The following is an 18136-nucleotide window of genomic DNA, read 5'->3' on the forward strand; positions in this document are numbered from 1 at the left end:
GAAGGTGGGGTACTTACACATAATGGAATTCTATGCTGCCATCAGAATGGGCATTGCCCCATTAATAAGGAAATAGAAAGACTTGGAAAAATTATATTAAATGAAGTAAGCCAGATGCATGGTTTCCCTCATCTGTGATAATTAGTACACACCTAGGACTCCCCTTGCAGAGGATCGCAGTAGCTCAAAACCTCGGTACATATGGCAGTATAGGATGAGACTAAGTGAAGTGAACTGGAGAATATGGACTGGAGAATATGGAACGGAGCTTTATCTTTGTGATTGTTGTTCTTAAGGTACTCTGTGAAGTTATTTTTGTTTTTTTACGCGTATGGTGTTTTATCTCATGTTGTTAATGTATCTGACTTTTTTTTTTTTAATCTGGTCTACTGCATCTACGTGTCCTTGTTTATTCGAAATAGAGAAGGGGGAAAACAAGGGAGGGGGCTGTGGAAAGAAAATGGGGACCAAACCATGAGGAGAATCAAAATTCGAGCAGTCATGTACTTACTACCAGATGAATGGAACAGTAACTCCTCTATACATTACCCTACCAATAAAATAACAATTTAAAAACAAGAATGAACGCTACGAGGGGCACTTGTACATTTGTATACACTTGCTCCTGCCTGTAATATCCTGGTGCTTCAGGAAGCTGAGAGCTGAGGACAACAGTTCCACTAAATAAATGAGTAAATAAGAAAAAAATCCCTGGGATTCCAATTAATCTGCAAATAAATACATAAAATGCTGGAAATGGAAGAAGCGTGGCTCCAGTGTAGAGTGCCAGAGACGAGGAGGAAAACACAAATGGTCGAGCCTGAACAAATACTTAACTTAAAAAGGAAAGACGAGGAAAATCAGTGTCTAGAGAAGGCTCCCGCCCGTCCATCCCGCACACAGGGCCACCCAGCCTCCGCCCCTCCGCAGCCAGCAAAAGGCTAGGCAGGAGGCGTGCCTCACGGGGTAGGGCGCCAGCCAGCCTGCGTGCAGACGGGCCCGGCGCACGGCGGCGGCGGCGGCCGGGATGACAGCCCCGGACGCGGAGGCTCGGGTGGGCCGGGAGGGGCGCGGGGAGGGGCGTGTCCAGGCCTCCGTGCCCCCTTTGACCTTTCCCCTTTCACCCCGCGGCGGCGGGCGGCGGCGCCGGCGCGCTGAGGAATACCGTACCGGCGGGAAGCAGGGCCTCCAGCGGGGTAAAGGCGAGCTCCATGGCGGGTGACGACCTGTGCGTTCAGAAAGAGAACCGACGGTCAAGGCGGGGCCGGGCTCCTTCGGGGGGCGGACCCCGGGGTCCGCGTTCCCCCGAGGCGAGGCCCGCGGGTCCAGCTCACCCGCCTCCCCCCACACACACTTTTCCTCCCGCCCATCCGGGCACAGCGCCGCCCGAGCCTGCCGTCCTCCCCGCCGCCCCCACTCCCCCCCCCCCCCACTCACACGACGTGCGGGAGCGCGGGTTGCGGGAACCCCCAAATCGGCCGCTCGGCGCTCGGCTAAGCGGCCTGCAGCGCGCGACCCAGAGGCGGGCGCGCGCTCCCTCAGGCCCCGCCCCCTTCCAGGCCCGGCCCCGCCCCCCCTCGAGCTCCCGGGCGGGTGGCCGGGACGCTGCGCGCGCGCGCGTCCGGGATTTCACCCCGCCCACAGCGGCCCCGCGGTGGAGGCCCCAGCTCTTCTCAGCCGCGCGTGCACGAGTCGTTCCCGCCTGGCCCGGTCCGCCAGCTCGGCTCGTCCCCGCGCTGGCCAGGCAGCGGTTCCCGGGCTGAGCTGGCCTAGGGGCCGGGAGAGCGCACGGAGAAAGATGCCCTGACCTGCACCTGTGCAGACATTTCTTCCTCCCTCCTTCCACCTTCCTCCACCCCCTCCCTTCCTCTCCCCCTCCTCACTCTGATTTCTCACTGTGGCTTTGATGCACTTCTGTGATGATTATTGAAATGGAAATATTTCACAATTCTTCATCCATACACTTTTAATCATGTGTACATATATATATATATATATATCATTGCCCAGCTCAGTGTCCTACCGTGTCTCCTCTATATTTTCTTGTAGAAATGTCATAATTCAGTTCTTATTATTTCAGTCTGTGACCAAATGATTTGCTTTTTGAATGTAGTTTGGGTTCCTTTCTTTTGCAGGTGGATATCCAGTTTTTTTCCAGTCCAATGGACTTTCAATAAATGAAACCATTGCAATCCTAGGCTTCCCTCAACCCTTATCTGTATGTCTGTAAACTGCTGGTTTTGGTTGCTAATGTGTATTTATTTTATAGGTCCTGGGGCTTGAGCTCTGGGCCTTGGCAATGTCCCTGAGTGATTTAGCTACAACTGTACCCCTTGAGCCCCACTTCCCATTTTCTAGTGGTGAATTGGAGGTTTGGTTCTTTAGAGTCTCAGTTCTTTGAATCGAGATCTTCGGATCTCAGCTTCCTGAGTAGCTAGGATTGCAGGTGTGCGCCACTGTGCCCAGTGGTTGCTAATATTTTGCAATATTTTGAAGTCAGGCATTGTAATACTTTCAACATTGTTCATTTTGTTCAGGATTGCTTTGAGTATCATTGTTTTTCTTTTTTTGCACATAGTTACTTATTTGTTTCCAAATTCATTTACCTAAATTTCCATTATAATTGTGCATTTCTGCTTCAGATTTAGTATTGGTCACAAGAAAACTACAGGATAAGGGAGTTGGACTCCAATTAATTACATCTCCTTTGTTTCTTCACAGATGGGCTCCATCACTCAAGACCTAGAGAGATGGTGTTGGTGGTAGAGTTCTCTTTAATTGCTCTGTGAAAATATTTTTTCTATACATTTTTTTCTCTTTCTAAAAAATTTCATCATTGTTTTGAATGAGATTTACAACTTGATTTATTTCTCAGCAATCTCATTATAATAACAGATTTTTGAAGGATGATACTATGTAAATAAATTTATCTACTCTAGTTGTTTTCTGCTTTTGTGTCATCTGTAGACAGAGCTAATTTATCTGTCTTTCCTATTTGAATACTCTTCATTTCTTTCTCTTGTCTTATTGCTGTGGCGTAGACTCAATGGACTAGTAAAAGTATACTCCTTTGTTTTTCTGGTATTCGACAAGGTTGTGATCCTGGTAGAATCTTGGGGGGGGGCGTTATATACACAAGATTCCTTTCTTTATAATTTTCTGGCTTTATTTGTCTTATTTATTCTATTTGTTTATTTGTCAGAGCTCTACTTTGATTCTGAGCCACAAGCAGCACCATGTGGGTTTTCTCCAGGATAGAAAAGGGCTTCCCATTTCCCTCACCACTCATCTTGCAGACTACCTTCATTGCATAGAAACTGGTAAGGTGCAAAATATATGTATACTTTTCCAAAAATTAAAAGCATTCTATAGTCAAATAAGTCTTAGAATCACAACACTATCACCGAACTGCTTTGGCATTTATAATGCATTATCTACTCTTAAAGAAACTTGTGAAGACCTGTAAAGAAGGCCTTTATCTCCAAACCCAGAATGTCTCAAAGACATTGAAACATTTAGCACTGTTTCCTGGGTACTTCTGATAAAACAATGCAGGACACTCTTTCTCTAATCTTGGGAGGAAAACACTACATGACACTCACTGAGCCTAGTTACAAATATTTCTTTGTACAAAACCTATTCCCCTGAAGGCTGCCAATAGGCAGTTCAAGTCTTCAACCCCAGCGTTTTTATTATGGCATCCATTTATTAAGAAAATCAAATCATTTTCTCAACCTCAAAATGTATACCAATTTTGATTTCATCAGCAACAGGTCAAGTAGTATTTCTAACATCTTCAGCTGATTTCCACTTAAATATTTCATGATTATCTCCAGTTTCCTTCTTCTTAACATCATGATCCTTCTGAGCTAATCAGTAGGGCTTCCTTTGCCTTGTATTTCCATTCTGTGGCCCTGAGAACTCAGACCTGTTATGTTTAAAGCAATAGCCAAAGTACCATCATTTCCTTAGCTATCTTTGACATCCTTCTACAAGGTGAGTTCTATCAATTTCATTGTCCCTTCCTTTTTCTTAATGTTTGAAATGTGTATGCAAACCCTGGAGTTCAAGCAACATTTTGGGGACACAATTTAAAATGAACTGCATAAGATTTATAAGAGATGTGTACGCACAGAACGAGGTCATGGAGCAAGACAAGATTTATTGTTATGACTTTAGGAAGACTCAGAAAAGATTTTCAGAGACAGTGGCTAGGCTTTACAACAATGAGAATTTTGCTAGGTGCCAGTGGCTTACACCTGTATTTCTAGCTAATTAGGAAGGTGAGATTGCAGGATCGCAGTTCAAAGCCAGTCTGGGTAGCACAGTCTATATGACTCTTATCTCCAAATAATCACCAAAAAAACCCTGAAATGGAGTTGTGGCTCAAGGGGTAGAGGGCTAGCCTTAAGACAGAAAGCTCAGGAACAGCACCAAGCCCCTGAGTTTAAGCCTCAGGACTGACAACACAAAATTTTAATATATAGTATATATTAAAAATATAAGCCAAGAGTCAGAATCCATCCATTTCTTTTCATCTCTTTTTTCCCTCTGTGCTTTAGTTCACACAGTCTTTACACATTTGTACTGAAATCCAATGAAGTTTTCTCTTCATTATCTGATATATCATCCTTATTCCTGTGCATTGTTATATTTCTTTCAATGTGAGAATTTTCATTATTATTTTTAAATAATATGCTTCTTCATATCCTTGGTCATAATTAGAATACATGCAGTAAGGTCTTTGTCTATTAATTCCATTGTCTTTGACATGTCCTGATCTGTTCATTACATTTCTCCACTTTCTGACATGATTAGATAGTTATGGTTCCAATTATAGATATGTCAACCAATTTTTGTGTGAGTGCCAGCCATCACTCTTTTTTAAGATATTGAATGTTTCCATTTTTCTTTCTTCTGAAAGATTCCCAGTTTTGTGGTAGCCAGTGGTGAAGTTCCCTGCTGTGTCCATTGATATTTAACTTCAGGTTTGGTTTGCAGAGTTGACTCCATAATTTTAGAGCCCTAATCCTAAGATCTCACTGTTCTCCCATGGTTCTATAAGTGCTCTGGATTTCAGTGTCTCTTCCCATGTTACACACAGCTAGGATGAAACCATGGAGGTAGAATAGGTGGGTCCTATGGAATTTATATCAAGCTCTAAGGTCTGTAAAGTTCGATGGCACCATCATTTTTCTAAGGGTCCCTGTTACCTGAGAAGATAGCAGTTCAAATGAAAGCAATTAGCATTATACATGATTTTTACTAATGGCTCAGTCACAAACAGCATCACTGTTAGAGGCAAACTGCCCTCTGTGTCTAGGGGAATATGGAATCAAGAGTGACATTAAGCAGCACCCATTCTTTTTAGGCACACTGACTTTTCCATTCATTAGCTGCATATAGGCATGGCCTTGTATATAAGCTGTCCATTCCGATTTTGATATGGTTTCAATAATATATAGTTAAATAATTCTTCTAGAAATTATTTTTCTGTTTAAAATTGCCTCAGAGCCTGTAAGTTTCATGAAGGTAGTTAGGATGTAGAATATGCTCAGTAAATATATTTGTTAAAGGAAGAAGGAAATGGAAAGTTAAAGTTGTTCATTCATTAAAGATAAATTGGTCAAACTGCAGACTGGGGTAAATAATTGACTGTCAGTTCCATTTGAGTTTGGATAAGAGAAGAAAATTAACAAACTTCTCTATTCAGAAAAGAAAGGAGACAGTTATATAGTGCTTGATTATTAGCAAGTGGGAGGTCATGAGTTCAAGCCTTAGTATAAAAATGAAAAAGATGGCATACTTAGGAAAAAATGACTAGGATCCTAAGTAAAAGTTGGATTTTGTGATTTTTTTTCAACTCATTTACTTATCTAGGAATAGACAAAAGTGCCCTAATGAGATTTTCAGAATTTTTTTTCAGCTAATAAAAAATCAGCCAAATCTAGCATAATGTACTGTGCTTGGGGACTCTTATAATAATGATCAAAGTAGTAACTTTGGAATAATTATCAAAAATTGCCCCTTATTCTTTTTCAGTTACCTTTGTGACTTCTTTCCAAGGCATTATACCTTTTCACTTGTTAAAAACAGTTGATGCCAGGCACCAGTAGCCCATGTCTATAATCTTAGCTACTCAGGAGGCTGCTATCTGAAGAGCATGGTTCAATGCCAGCCTGGACAGGACATCCTTAAGACTCTTACCTCTAATAACTACCATAAAAGACAGAAGTAAGGCTGTGGCTCCCGTGGTAGAGCACTAGGCTTAAACAAAAGAGCTCAGGGACAGTGTGACAGGCCTGGAGTTCATGACCCAGGACTTACACACCGCATGAGCGTGTGCACACACACACATGCACACACACACACACACACACACACACACACACACACACACACACACACACACACACACCTGCTTTCTGGAAACCTTGTACAAAGTATTGATACTTCCAGTAGAGGGCAGCAGAGGAGCACATGTCATGATGAATTTACTGGCACCCAATGACCCTATGCTAGGGTCCCCTTTGGAAGAGTGTGTGGCTAGGTCATATAAAGGAAGTCTTATACAATTTGAGAAGATACAAGTTCAGAGGACATATGGCTCTAAGTTGCTGAAAACTACAAGATATGGAAAACAAGGAATTTTAAGTGTGCTGATAAAGTATAAATTTTACATCTCATTCTCATGGATAAGAATACCCATGATGTTGACAATAGCAATTCTGTCTCATGACAAAAGCAATGACTTTCACAAATTTGAGTCACATTCACCACATAGATGATTGAGAGTTAACTATGAAACGTAAATATTTTGATCCATTCAGAGCTTTTCCCTAGGAATTTATTTTTTTTCCCCTTAGGTAGTTTAATGGGTTATTTCCTTGACTGAACCAAAAAGGCAAGAGCCCTTAGAAAAATAAATTGGACATTGTTTACCTTGCAAGGTAAGTTTCTGAAGCACATGTCAGATGACTCCAAAGATACTTCTATTGGCTGAGCAGCACTTCAGTATAGCGCTTGGCTAGGATGAGTCCATTGAGTTGGAATAGCAAGTCCCATGAAATTTATAGAAAACGCTAAAATCTGCACAGCTGGAGAGAAGGAGCAATCATTCTCTTTAAAGATCCCATCACAAGAGAATGTGGGCAGGAGTTGAAAAGAAAGCAAACAGTATTACACTAGGTTGTACTTGTATGTCAGTCACAGGGAAATACCACTGTTAGAACGCACTGGAGGGACCGGGAGTTTGGCCTACTGGTAGAGTGCTTGCCTAGCATGCAAGAAGACTCCGGTTGGATCCCTCGGTACCACATACACAGAAAAAAAAAAAGCCAGAAGTGGTGCTTGACTCAAGTGGTAGAGTTCTAGCCTTGAGAAAGACCAAGGACAGTGCTCAGGCCCTGAGCCCGAGCCCAAGCCCAGGACTGGCAAAAAAAAAAAAAATAGCCTTCCTCATTAAGATTTTTTTAAAGTAGTTCCATGTGCAAAATCAAAGAATCTAAAAAAAATGCTAAATATCAGATTGTTGGTAGAGAAGCCCCTGAAACAATTATGCTGAAAAATGAAGTCATTTTCTTCTTTTATACTCAAAAATTATACCTCCCAATTTCACAGTATAGATTTTCTAGAATGTATTATTAGATTCTGGAGTGTAGAGTTTGATTATCTTTAGTATGTCCAGCTTTGCTCCCTCAGTTATGTTCATGTTGATCTGTTATATACAAGTAAGTGATTGTTCATGACAGTCATCAATTTAAATGTCCTAAGAACATTTTCTGTTTTTCATATATGGATACCACTAACCTTCATGTATCTGTACTTAATGGTTGCATATAGTCATTTTCATTTTTCATTGCTTCTGAATGCACAGCTTGATTATAGCTTTTATTGTACACATAGAAGTAAAAATTTGTTAATGTGTGTAAAAAACTTTCAATAGCTATAAAGTAACAATTTTACTAGATGCTTGTGACTCGCAACTATAATCCTAACATCTCAGGAGGGTGAGATCTGAGGACTGAGGTTTAAAGTGAGCCAGAGCAGAAAGTCTCTGAGATAATTAATTCTAATTAGCCAACAAAAAAACCCAAAACCCCAAAATTAGAAAGCAAAACACAAAACAAACAAATAGCAGTGGGGCTGTGTCTCAAGTAGTAGAGAGCTAGCCTTAAATGGAAATACTAAGGAACACTATCCAGGTCCTGACTTGAAGCTCCAGTATTGATTCACATACACACACAGATACATACACATATCCATGAAAACACACACAGAATGTCTATTAAAAATCAACAGCTAACTAGGTATCACCTATAATCCTAGTTTTAGGCTCAGACTTGGAGGATTACGATTTAAAGCCAACCAGAGCAGAAAATTCTCTATCCACACATAGCTAGCAAAAATGCCAAACTAGGTGCATGGTAGAATTCAAGCTTTGCATGAAGAGACATGTAAGAGTTTAACTCCTATTTCTAATATTACTCTGAAGGAGGAGGGGGGGCGGTAGGGGGAGAGGGAGAGGGGAAGAAAACAATTTAAAGGTATAATGAACCATATTTATGATTTCAGGTAAATTTTGTTTTCCTTAGTGATACATTATAATAATGCATATTATAGTGAATAGTGTCTTATATTTGATAAATCATTTTGTACTCATTTTTCTAAGTGGGTAATCTGAGGCCCAGCAAAGCTAAGAGAAAATGTCTAAGGAAGCACAACAGAACATCACCCCATCTATCCTATGGTAGTTCATGTTCTAAATTGAAAAGCTAAAAAATGGTTCTTTCACTTATTTATTCTTTCCCAGTCATTTTCATCAACAACCATTCACACATATTTTGTCTATTAATATCCAATAAGGCATTTTATTTATTTGTTTGTTTGTTTATTTATTTATTTATTTTGCCAGTCCTGGGCTTAAGCTCAGGGCCTGAGCACTGTTCTTGGATTTTTCTCAAGGCTAGAGCTCTACCGCTTGAGCCTCAGCGCCACTTCTGGCTTTTTTTCTATGTATGTGGTACCAAGGAATCGAACCTGGGTCTTCGTGCATGCTAGGCAAGCACTCTACCACTAGGCCAAACTCCTGGCCAGAGGCATATTATTTATAAATGCACTTAAAAAATGAGTGCGACTTAGAAAAGAGAAAATGAATTCTTTTATGTTTTGTCTTGTCACAAAAATGTAGTTTAAAAAATATGTAGATTTTAACCCTTGGATTAGAACGTTATTAAAGTAAAGCTGTAAAGCTATAGAAAGTTGGTAGAATGCAGCTGTGTGTAGCCCATAACTGATTTTAATGTAAATTCTGTCTCAAATTTGCTTGTCTGCACATCTTGAAGGGTCTTATGACTTAAAAATGTAAAATACATAGCTATAACAAACAAATGCATTATTTGTACTACAACCATCACATTCTGTAGTGTCAAAAATGTCATGTCTCCTTGCTCTTTAAGTAAGTCTCTGAGTGTGGGATAAAACTTGAAATACAGGGTGGGGAGTTTGGCCTAGTGGTCGAGTGCTTGCTTAGCATACGCAAAGACCTGGGTTTGATTCTTCAGTACCAAATACATAGAAAAAGATGGAAGTGGTGCTGTGGCTCAATTGGTAGAGCTCTAGTCTTGAGAAAGCCCATGGGCAATACTCAGGCCTTGAGTTCAAAAGCCAAGACTGGCATAAAAAAAAACAAACAAAAAAAAAACCCCAAAAAACAAAAAAATACCTTGAAATACAGTACAGCTATAAGGTCAACTGGCCCTGACGACAATCACAGGACACAGTGTGTACAATTCTCCCAACCGTTTTAATGTCGAAATGTCAAGTCAGACTTTGGGGCTTTTGATCTAGATACCATTCTCCACACAGAAAGACCCTTTACCTCTGGCAAAAGAAAAAAAGAAAGGGTGGTGGGGTGGGGTGAGAAAGGTGGGGGGAGGGAGAAAAAGTTTCAGTCTTGTTCCGCATTCATTGCATCCCTGCAAAGAAGGCATTTTCAGATCCTGAGGGCATCCGTTGTTTTATAAGCTGAGATTTTGTCTGATTCTGCCCAGTGCAGACAACAGATTCAATTTGAATATGAACGTTTGAAGGAGGAAAGCATTTAACTATGTGACTTGAGGATAACCTACTACTAAGGAGGTTGCAGCTATCCTATTAAGATTCAGTGGCGAAAGAATTATTTCCTATAAGATTCTCAGCTGCTCTATGCACCTGAGCATTGCAGAGCGAGGTAGGAGGTTCTTTGTGTTTACTGCCCTGAGGCGGACTTGAGATAAATAGAAAGGAAAAATGATGAAAAGTACCAAAGTAAATCTATTATCCACAGTTCATGAATCACAAGTTCCCTCTTTTTTTTTTTATTTTTTATTGTAAAGGTGATGTATAGAAGCCAGATAATGAGTGTATTTCCTTTTGAACAGTGCTACCTCTTCCCACATTTTTCCCTCCTCCCTCTCTCCCAGACAAGTTCATTGTCAATGTAACATCTACTGAGTATTGCTGCTGCTTTAGTTCCCCCTTTTCCCCAGCAACTCTTTGCTTCCTCTTTCCCTCCCCCAAACAGATAAACTCATATACAAGACAAAAAGTACAGTATGGAAGTCAAAAAACAGTGATAAAGGAGGAAAACAACGCAAAACAAAAAAGTAAAATAACAGAAAACCTCTTGTTTGCATTACTTGAAGTTTATTTCAATGAACATCATTTTATATGATCATATGCACATAGCTACTGAGCCTTTGTGATCCTTTCCTAAGAACATCCTTCTTTGGTCTCACTGTGAGAATATTTAGAGACCTGTTTAATTTATCATGACCTGGTGTAACCTTTTGTCTTTTGCTATCCATTGTGTTTACTTGTAGATTTATAGGCCCATTCTAATGATTACAAATGAGGGTAACCATGCAACCTATGTTTCTTTAGGTTTTTAACAAATATCTCTTTGGAATACCTGTCTGTGTGTTTTAATCAAAATGGAAATAGCTGAGATGATTCCTAATAAAAAAGGAGTTCTACTTTAAAGGGATTAATAATGAAAATAGAGGAAAAGCCATAAAAGTAGACAAGAAAATATCCACAACATGTCCTCCATCTCACTGATGCCCGTGGTATCCCCCCATTCATATTTCCATTTTCTGTAGTCTCCCAGTTTTCTACATTAGCTGGACAATATGATGGATCCCTTAATCAACAGTTGAAGAAAATGATGTTTCAAGTGCATTCTTTTGTCAACAGTAATTTGATTTGCTTCTTAAGTTTACACTTAGTCTGGTTCATATACTCTAATGTGAAAATGAAATTACCGAGAAGCTCCTTCTGACTAAAGACAAAGATGACCTTTTGATCTGGGATTTTCCAATACTGAAGGATTAGTTCCTGTAACTCAGCCTTTCCCAGTAAAGGCAGAACAGCTTGTGAGAGATGGACAAGAGGGTGTGTTCATGTGGTCAAATATGCATTAGCCTCTAGAACTCTAAAATCTACCCTTGGTATGATTAAAAACGGATGACTCTTGTGAATGTTATTTAAATGTGTTGTAAAATACTTTGAAAGCATTGTTATTTTCATCTGTATAATACCCAGTCTTTAAGCTGGCCATACAAAATTTTACTTATCTAATACAAACTTATTTCAATTTTAAACAGAAAAGTTCTTGGTCATTTAAATTTTACTGTATATAATACATAAATTTTCAAATTAAGTTGTTTAGAATCACTTCCTGGGCTTAGTTTAATGAGGATAGCTTTTAGAGAAAGACACTATTTCAACCAAAAAGGATAAGCCAAAATTCCTTCCTCAAGTTTTCGTTCTGCAGTGGTCTGAAGCAATAGTCTACAGATAGCTACAGAATTCTCAATTCATCTATAGAAGGCACGTTTTGACATTTTACTTGCTTTTTTTTCTTCTGGTTATTTCAGTTCATTTGTAAGCTGACATACGACAGAGTTTTTATTTCAATGCTCCAAGTAAAGAGCTCTAAACACAAGCTAAAAGCAGGCTTATTGTGGTTAATAGAGTGAGCTTCCATGTCCCTGGTTGAGAAAAAGGTAATGAGATGCTCACTAAATTGCTTATCATCTTTAGATTTGCAGTTGAAGCTCTATCAGTGAAACATTCTATTGCCTGTAATGAATATGGCTTAAAAATATTGAGGTATTCAAGTACAAGATTTCAATCTATCACTACTCTGTGTGTGTGTGTGTGTGTGTGTGTGCGCGTGTGCACGTGCACACATGCGTGTGCATATGTACATACAAGTCTGTGCCTGTGGGGGCCATTCACGAGGCTTGGGTTTTGCCCTTGAGCTTTTATTTTGCACAAGTAATGCTCTACCACTTGAGCAACATCTCCACTTCTCTGTGTGTGATTTACAGTCCCATGTACATCCATTCCTCAGACTGGCTTCCAACTGTAATTCTCAAATTTCAGCCTCTGGAGTACCTAGGATAATAGGATTGAGCCACTGATGCCCAACAGTCTAGCATTTATTAAGGAGCATTTTGAAGGTCTTTTAATTTAATGCAGCAAATATATATATCCTTAAGCCTGTTACATACTTATTATGAAAGCTATATTTAAGATCAGTAATAAATCATGAACCTTATCTAAAAAGTATACAAAATTTGAGGTAATTTAGTGAGACTAAAAGAGTGAGGACATTTCTTCTTTGGGAAAATGCAAATATATCTGTAAACTTTGGTCTTTTCTAATAGTTTGAATCAAGTAAAGGAACATGGCTGTAGAGAAATCTTTGAATGTAAACTTAATCTCTGTCTTCTAGATAAAAGATTTTATTTTTTTAAAAAAATCACTTGATAGAGACACATGGTTTTGTTGCTGGAACCTCAGTTCATGCCAGTACCATGACTTCTTGATTACTTAAGCTTTGTTAAATTTTGAAATGGAAAAATGATTAGGTCTGGTTTCTTAAAGCCCATATGGACTTTCTTAGTTCCTTATAAGTTCATACAAATTCTAGAGTCAATTTACCAATTTCTCTAAAGATGTCAACTGAAAGATTCCGGTAGCAATCACATTAAGTATGTAGATCATTTGGGGGAACATTGCCAGTTCACCAATGTTTATTCATCCACGAATGTAGAGATTTCCCATCATTTATGTATTAGTAAATGTCTTCAAAAGAGTGGGCATTTTTCAGAATATAATTTTGGAATTATGTGTGTGTGAATTACTGTTCCATATTTTATTCTTTTTGATGTAATTGTAAATAGGATGGATTTATTTATCTTTTCAAGGTACTTTTAGTTTTAAGTTGTGCTTTTATTGCATTTGGTTTTCTGGAAACATGTTTCTGCATTGCAATACTTGCAAATAATTATATGTATTGCTCCATATATCACCTTGATGTATTAATTTGTATTTGGATATAATTGCTTCAAAACACTGTTTTTCAGTATCATCTCTCTCCTCTAATTAAGTCTTAGGACTCTAGTCCATTTGAAATAATCTCCACCAAGGTTATAAGCAGATAATTGATTCTGATAGAATATTTGACATATTTTCTATTTTTAGTAATTTGAATCATTTTTGATTGGATAGCCACCCCTGAATGTGGTGATTTTCCTTGAAAGTTTTGATTGTTTTCTTAAAGTTTTGATGATATATTTAGAAAAATTAAATTTCTACTCAATGTCAAAGATGACCATTTCTGTTTTTCTATTTTTTTTAAAGTGCCTATGAAGATCTTGGGGAAAAAAAAGAAGAAGAAAAATGTCTGAGTTTAGGACCATCCACTGGAAATCATAGAAAAATAGAAAGAAATTCTGGAAAATAAGAACTTTTGTTTCTTCCCTCCTCCATCAAATATTCAGGAAATGAGAATTCAGGGGCAAAATGTCTACCTGAGAAGTAAAGTTTTGTTTTTCTTTGTTGGCCATGAATGCAAATGAAGATAAACTCAGATTCTGTATGAGGTAGAAGTAGTGAAAAGTTATTCAGATCCATTTAGTTACAACATAAACAGAGTAAGAAAACAACTAATTACCTGATGTGAATCTGCAGAATCATAAAGTATTATGAAAATGTGAAGGCATTAATGACTCTCTTTTTCCCCAGGCAGCTAGAAACTCACAGCTTTGGAAAAAGCTGTGTATTGAAGAAGAAACAGACAGGTGGGCCGGATCCTATTCATTTTTGCAATTTTTTCTTGTTGCTGGAGTAAAGCAGAATCTGACACTGCTGATCCCAGCCCAGTCAGCAATAGTGTAATATCTTGGGACCAGGAAGCACAAGCACGAGGCAGCCCCTCTGTGTGTCAGCTAATCCACACTCTTGCTGTAGCTTTGGGAACAAGAGAAAATCCCAAACAGATGCTTTTTCTAAAGGTAAGGGAGAAAGTAAAAACAGATCCTGATACACACACTAAAAGAGAGACCAAAATAAAAAATACATCTGTGAATAACTTAAATCTGACATTAGAAGGGCAATGCAAAACATGCCGTTAGCAGATTTAAGCTCCTCGGTGTAGTCTCTTTGTAAAATTTTATGTTTCAGCTTCTTTATCCAAGCTTATCCTTCAGTGGTTTTTAACTTTTGTCTTTCCTCCTGTCCGAAGTACTATACCACCGTGTTTAATCTGGCTAAGCATTCAGCTTAGTGTATGACTGTGTTTAGTAGACCAGGCTGATGAGACTCAAGAGAGAAAGCTAAAAATCTTAAAGGAAGAAAGCAGATATTAGAGATGGATGTCTTTGGCTCTGAAACATGGCTTCAACACTTTCTATTCATGTATCCTTAGAAGGGAGTTTCTTTAACAGATGCAAAGCATGCACCATGCACACCTGCTCCCCATGCAGACACTGCTAAGAAATCTCACGTGAGCTGCCCCTCCCCTGTTCTGGTAAGGATGCAGAAGGGGTGGTATGTATGGTTCCCAAATCTCTGCTTCCAGAGAGGGAGAAACTAGCAGAAACAAGCCTCCTATTTCTGCAATGTGTTACCCTGCTAGGGGTGACCTAACAAGATACTACAGAAGAAATGGCTTAGGAGTGGCTTAAACACAGAAGTTATTCTTTTTTGGGTGATTCTGGAGTTTGCAGTTCAAGATGAGAGTGGTAGCAGAGCAGATTTATGGCAGCCTCTCTTCTGGGTTTCTGATTGGCTTTGTGCTGTGTCCTGTGCCACACCTTTGTGAATGATTTGTGTGTGTGTGTGTTTTCTCTTCTTCTAAAAACACCAGTCCTACTGGATTAAGAGAACATATTTGTGACTTCATTTAGCCTTCATTACCTCCTTAAAGACCCTATCTCGAACAGTTCACATAGGACACAGACAGAAGTATGTTCTCTTAATCCAGTAGGACTTGTGTGTGTGTGCATGTGTGCACACACACACACCAGAGACACATGGACATCCAGCACATAGATACCATTGCCTCTATCCTTGTCTCCATTTCAAATTTATCCAAATATTGTTGATTTTATAATGCATATTTAGTGATAGATATTATTTGTTGCCATTTCTAGTGATTGACTTTTCCAAGAAATGCATTTCCTTATTTGTACATCCTGCTAGAGAATAATCACATAAATATTAACAATGATAATGGTAATATATTGAATATAAATTCAAATGATGATAGTTACTTCTTATTTTTCATGCCAACCCAGACAATTGAGAATTATCCCTACTTACTGATAATCTTGGAGAGGTAATAGCTTGTCAAAGGCCTTATTATTTGGTAAATTCCAGGCTGTCTGACTGTAAATCCAGAGCTCTTAACCCCTGTATGGTGGAAAATTAATATATTGACAAAGCAGACAGATATTCGCTGTCTTTATCTTGCAACTGGATTTTCTGCCTAGTCAACCTAGGAGCTAGAGTCTAAGATGGAGGAGCACTGTTTAGGACCTTGGATCTGTATCTTTATAATATTTGGAACTGTTATTCTCCCTGGGTTTACTACTGCACGTCTAGACATTTCTTCTCTATCTGTCACTACACTGCTGTGCATGAGAGGAATAAAATATCCTTCTGGGAGAAGCTCCAAATGTAATTGGGAGACAGCTAGATCCAGTTATTTTAAAGACATCATTGCACTTGGCACAGTATACTCAAATGGTTATGGCGGGAATGAGAAAGAGTCAATGCCTAGGCAGGGCTAGCACTTTACTGTGGAGGTAACCCTGACATGTAAATGAAATGGAGTAAAAGTTAGCCACCAAGATAGAAAGGGATCCATGTGCCATCTCACCATGTTTTTATGTGATGGCATTTATGTTTAACGGTAGGGTTGGTTTCGTAGCATTTTACAAAAGAAGTAATATCGTGGCCCTTCTACATGACTCCTCTCTCTAGTCAGGATCCTGTTTTCTGTCCATGGGTTAAGGTGTCCAGGCAAAAATAAGATGTGAGCTTCTGACACTCAACAGTCCAGCAAACTCAAGAACAATCCACCTAAATAATTTTATTTTACTTAAAATATATATGAACTGGTTAGCATCTCAAAGCACGATAATGACATAATTGGATCAACAAAGTATTCTGAAGTCCATGGGAAAAGGTTCTTACCCAGACATTCCTTTGGGAAGGAAGGAAATACTCACCTGACCATCTCTATTTTCTTACCGGCCACTTCATCAGTGTGAAGTTATCCAGCTACCTGCAAATTTCAAAATGAGAAATTTTATTTCAAACACAATCTCAAATTACTTCTAGCACAACAAATAATCACACTTTTGAGCTCACAGATTTCATACCTTCTGACAGCCTGGCACAAACCTTTTAGCTACTCTTAATCCAGATCTCTCTCTCTCTCCCTCTCTCTCTCTCTCTCTCTCTCTCTCTCTCTCTCTCTCTCTCTCTCTCTCTCTCTCTCTCTAGTTTGCTCAGTCTTTCTCTAGTTTTGAAGTACCACCATCGATCTTTTGATAATGCCTTCTTTTTGACTTGTCCTCTGCTCCTCTCTCCATTCTTGATCTTGTAAAAGCTTTCCACTATTATTTTTTATTTATGTACTTCCCATTGGGAAAGCTGGGATAATGGGTTTGGAAGAAGGTGGAAGAGAATTAGATAACTAGACAACTTGTACCATTATTTCCTTGATCCTTCTTATTCTGTCTGCTCGGTTCCAGAGGGTTGAGTCAGAAGGGAATATGAAAGCCAGGGGAATAAAGTCTGTAGATGTAAAGGTTTAGGTGAATGATAAGAAAATAAGAATTTGGAATTTTTCTATGGAAATTAATATGAAGAGTTGACAGAAAAAGTTCAGAAAAATCCATTTGAAAGGCAAATAGTACATGGTAATGAAATGTCTGCAGAGAAATCAACTTGTGATTTTATATCAGGAAGAATCTAAATGGAGAACATACAGGTTAGCATTTGGACAGATGTCAAGATGCAAAAAGAAAAGGCAGAGAAGAATAGTGTCTACTGAGTTCAATGTCCCCTGTGGGAACAAGACAGGAAGCAAAGAGAGCCAACAATTCCTCCATGATCTTTGAACTCAGTGCTCCAAGCAGTCGGTGTTTCCTGTACCTGGGGACAATCATCAACTTTAAGATGGCCTTCCTTGAATATGCAGGAGTCTAAAAGTCTAGCTGCGAGGCCTGGGGGTGGTGCTTAGGTATGTTGATTTGATCATTTCAGTGGCCTCAGATTCTTCCCAGGTTTGACCAGTGATTTGACCATTCACATTCTCATTCCATGCTTTCCAAACGCCAGTGGGATGGGTTAAGGAGGAAAGCCTTAGTGCTTGATAATGAACTAGAAACTACTGTAATTCGGGGATTTGGGAATTAGAAGTGAACTTTTTTCATAATGAGTCTGGTGGTTAATGAAATACTATGGTAGAGGAAGCTCATTAAAGCCCAGCCTGTGGGGGCCACATCTGTTTGGTGGAACAGTTCTGCTGATCTGCTTTGCTGGTTTCTGGTTCTGCCTAGAGAATAGTTACAGTTGATCAGTCTTTAAAACAATTTTTAAAATCAGTGTTCCATTAGACTGGTCATCCTTCACCAAGAAATCTTGAGATACAGAATGCATGTGATATGCCATATGGTTTATTATCTGTCAAAGGGTGATATATATATAAATATATATATATATATATATATAGAGAGAGAGAGAGAGAAATATAATAATATAATACCTTAGAATCTGAAGGTGGTTCTTGGCT

General features: G+C 39.1%; 1 protein-coding gene and 1 long non-coding RNA gene across 4 annotated transcripts in view; one reads left to right on the forward strand and one right to left on the reverse strand.

Moving 5' to 3' along the window:
• Positions 1-1504, reverse strand: part of Tpk1 (thiamin pyrophosphokinase 1) — a 257784-nt gene extending 256280 nt beyond the window's left edge. The window contains exons 1-2 of the mRNA XM_090333457.1: positions 1438-1504; positions 1171-1226 (exon numbers count right to left, since the gene is read on the reverse strand). Of these exons, the coding sequence (XP_090189583.1) occupies positions 1171-1213 (43 nt within the window). The 5' untranslated portion in view covers positions 1214-1226; positions 1438-1504. The remainder of the gene's footprint in view (positions 1-1170; positions 1227-1437) is intronic.
• Positions 1144-14053, forward strand: LOC150063738 (uncharacterized). Of its 3 annotated transcripts, none has more exons than XR_016535576.1 (3): positions 1144-1228; positions 3203-3320; positions 13693-14053. It is a non-coding gene; the product is annotated as an uncharacterized LOC150063738 (long non-coding RNA). The 3 variants fall into 3 exon arrangements; XR_016535577.1 differs by having other exon boundaries at positions 1174-1196; XR_016535575.1 differs by lacking the exon at positions 1144-1228 and adding an exon at positions 1914-2762.
• Positions 14054-18136: the final 4083 nt, after the last annotated feature.

The sequence above is a fragment of the Megascapheus bottae genome, chromosome 5 (genome assembly GCF_031878675.1).
Source record: "Megascapheus bottae isolate mThoBot1 chromosome 5, mThoBot2.hap1, whole genome shotgun sequence".
NCBI lineage: Eukaryota > Metazoa > Chordata > Mammalia > Rodentia > Geomyidae > Megascapheus > Megascapheus bottae.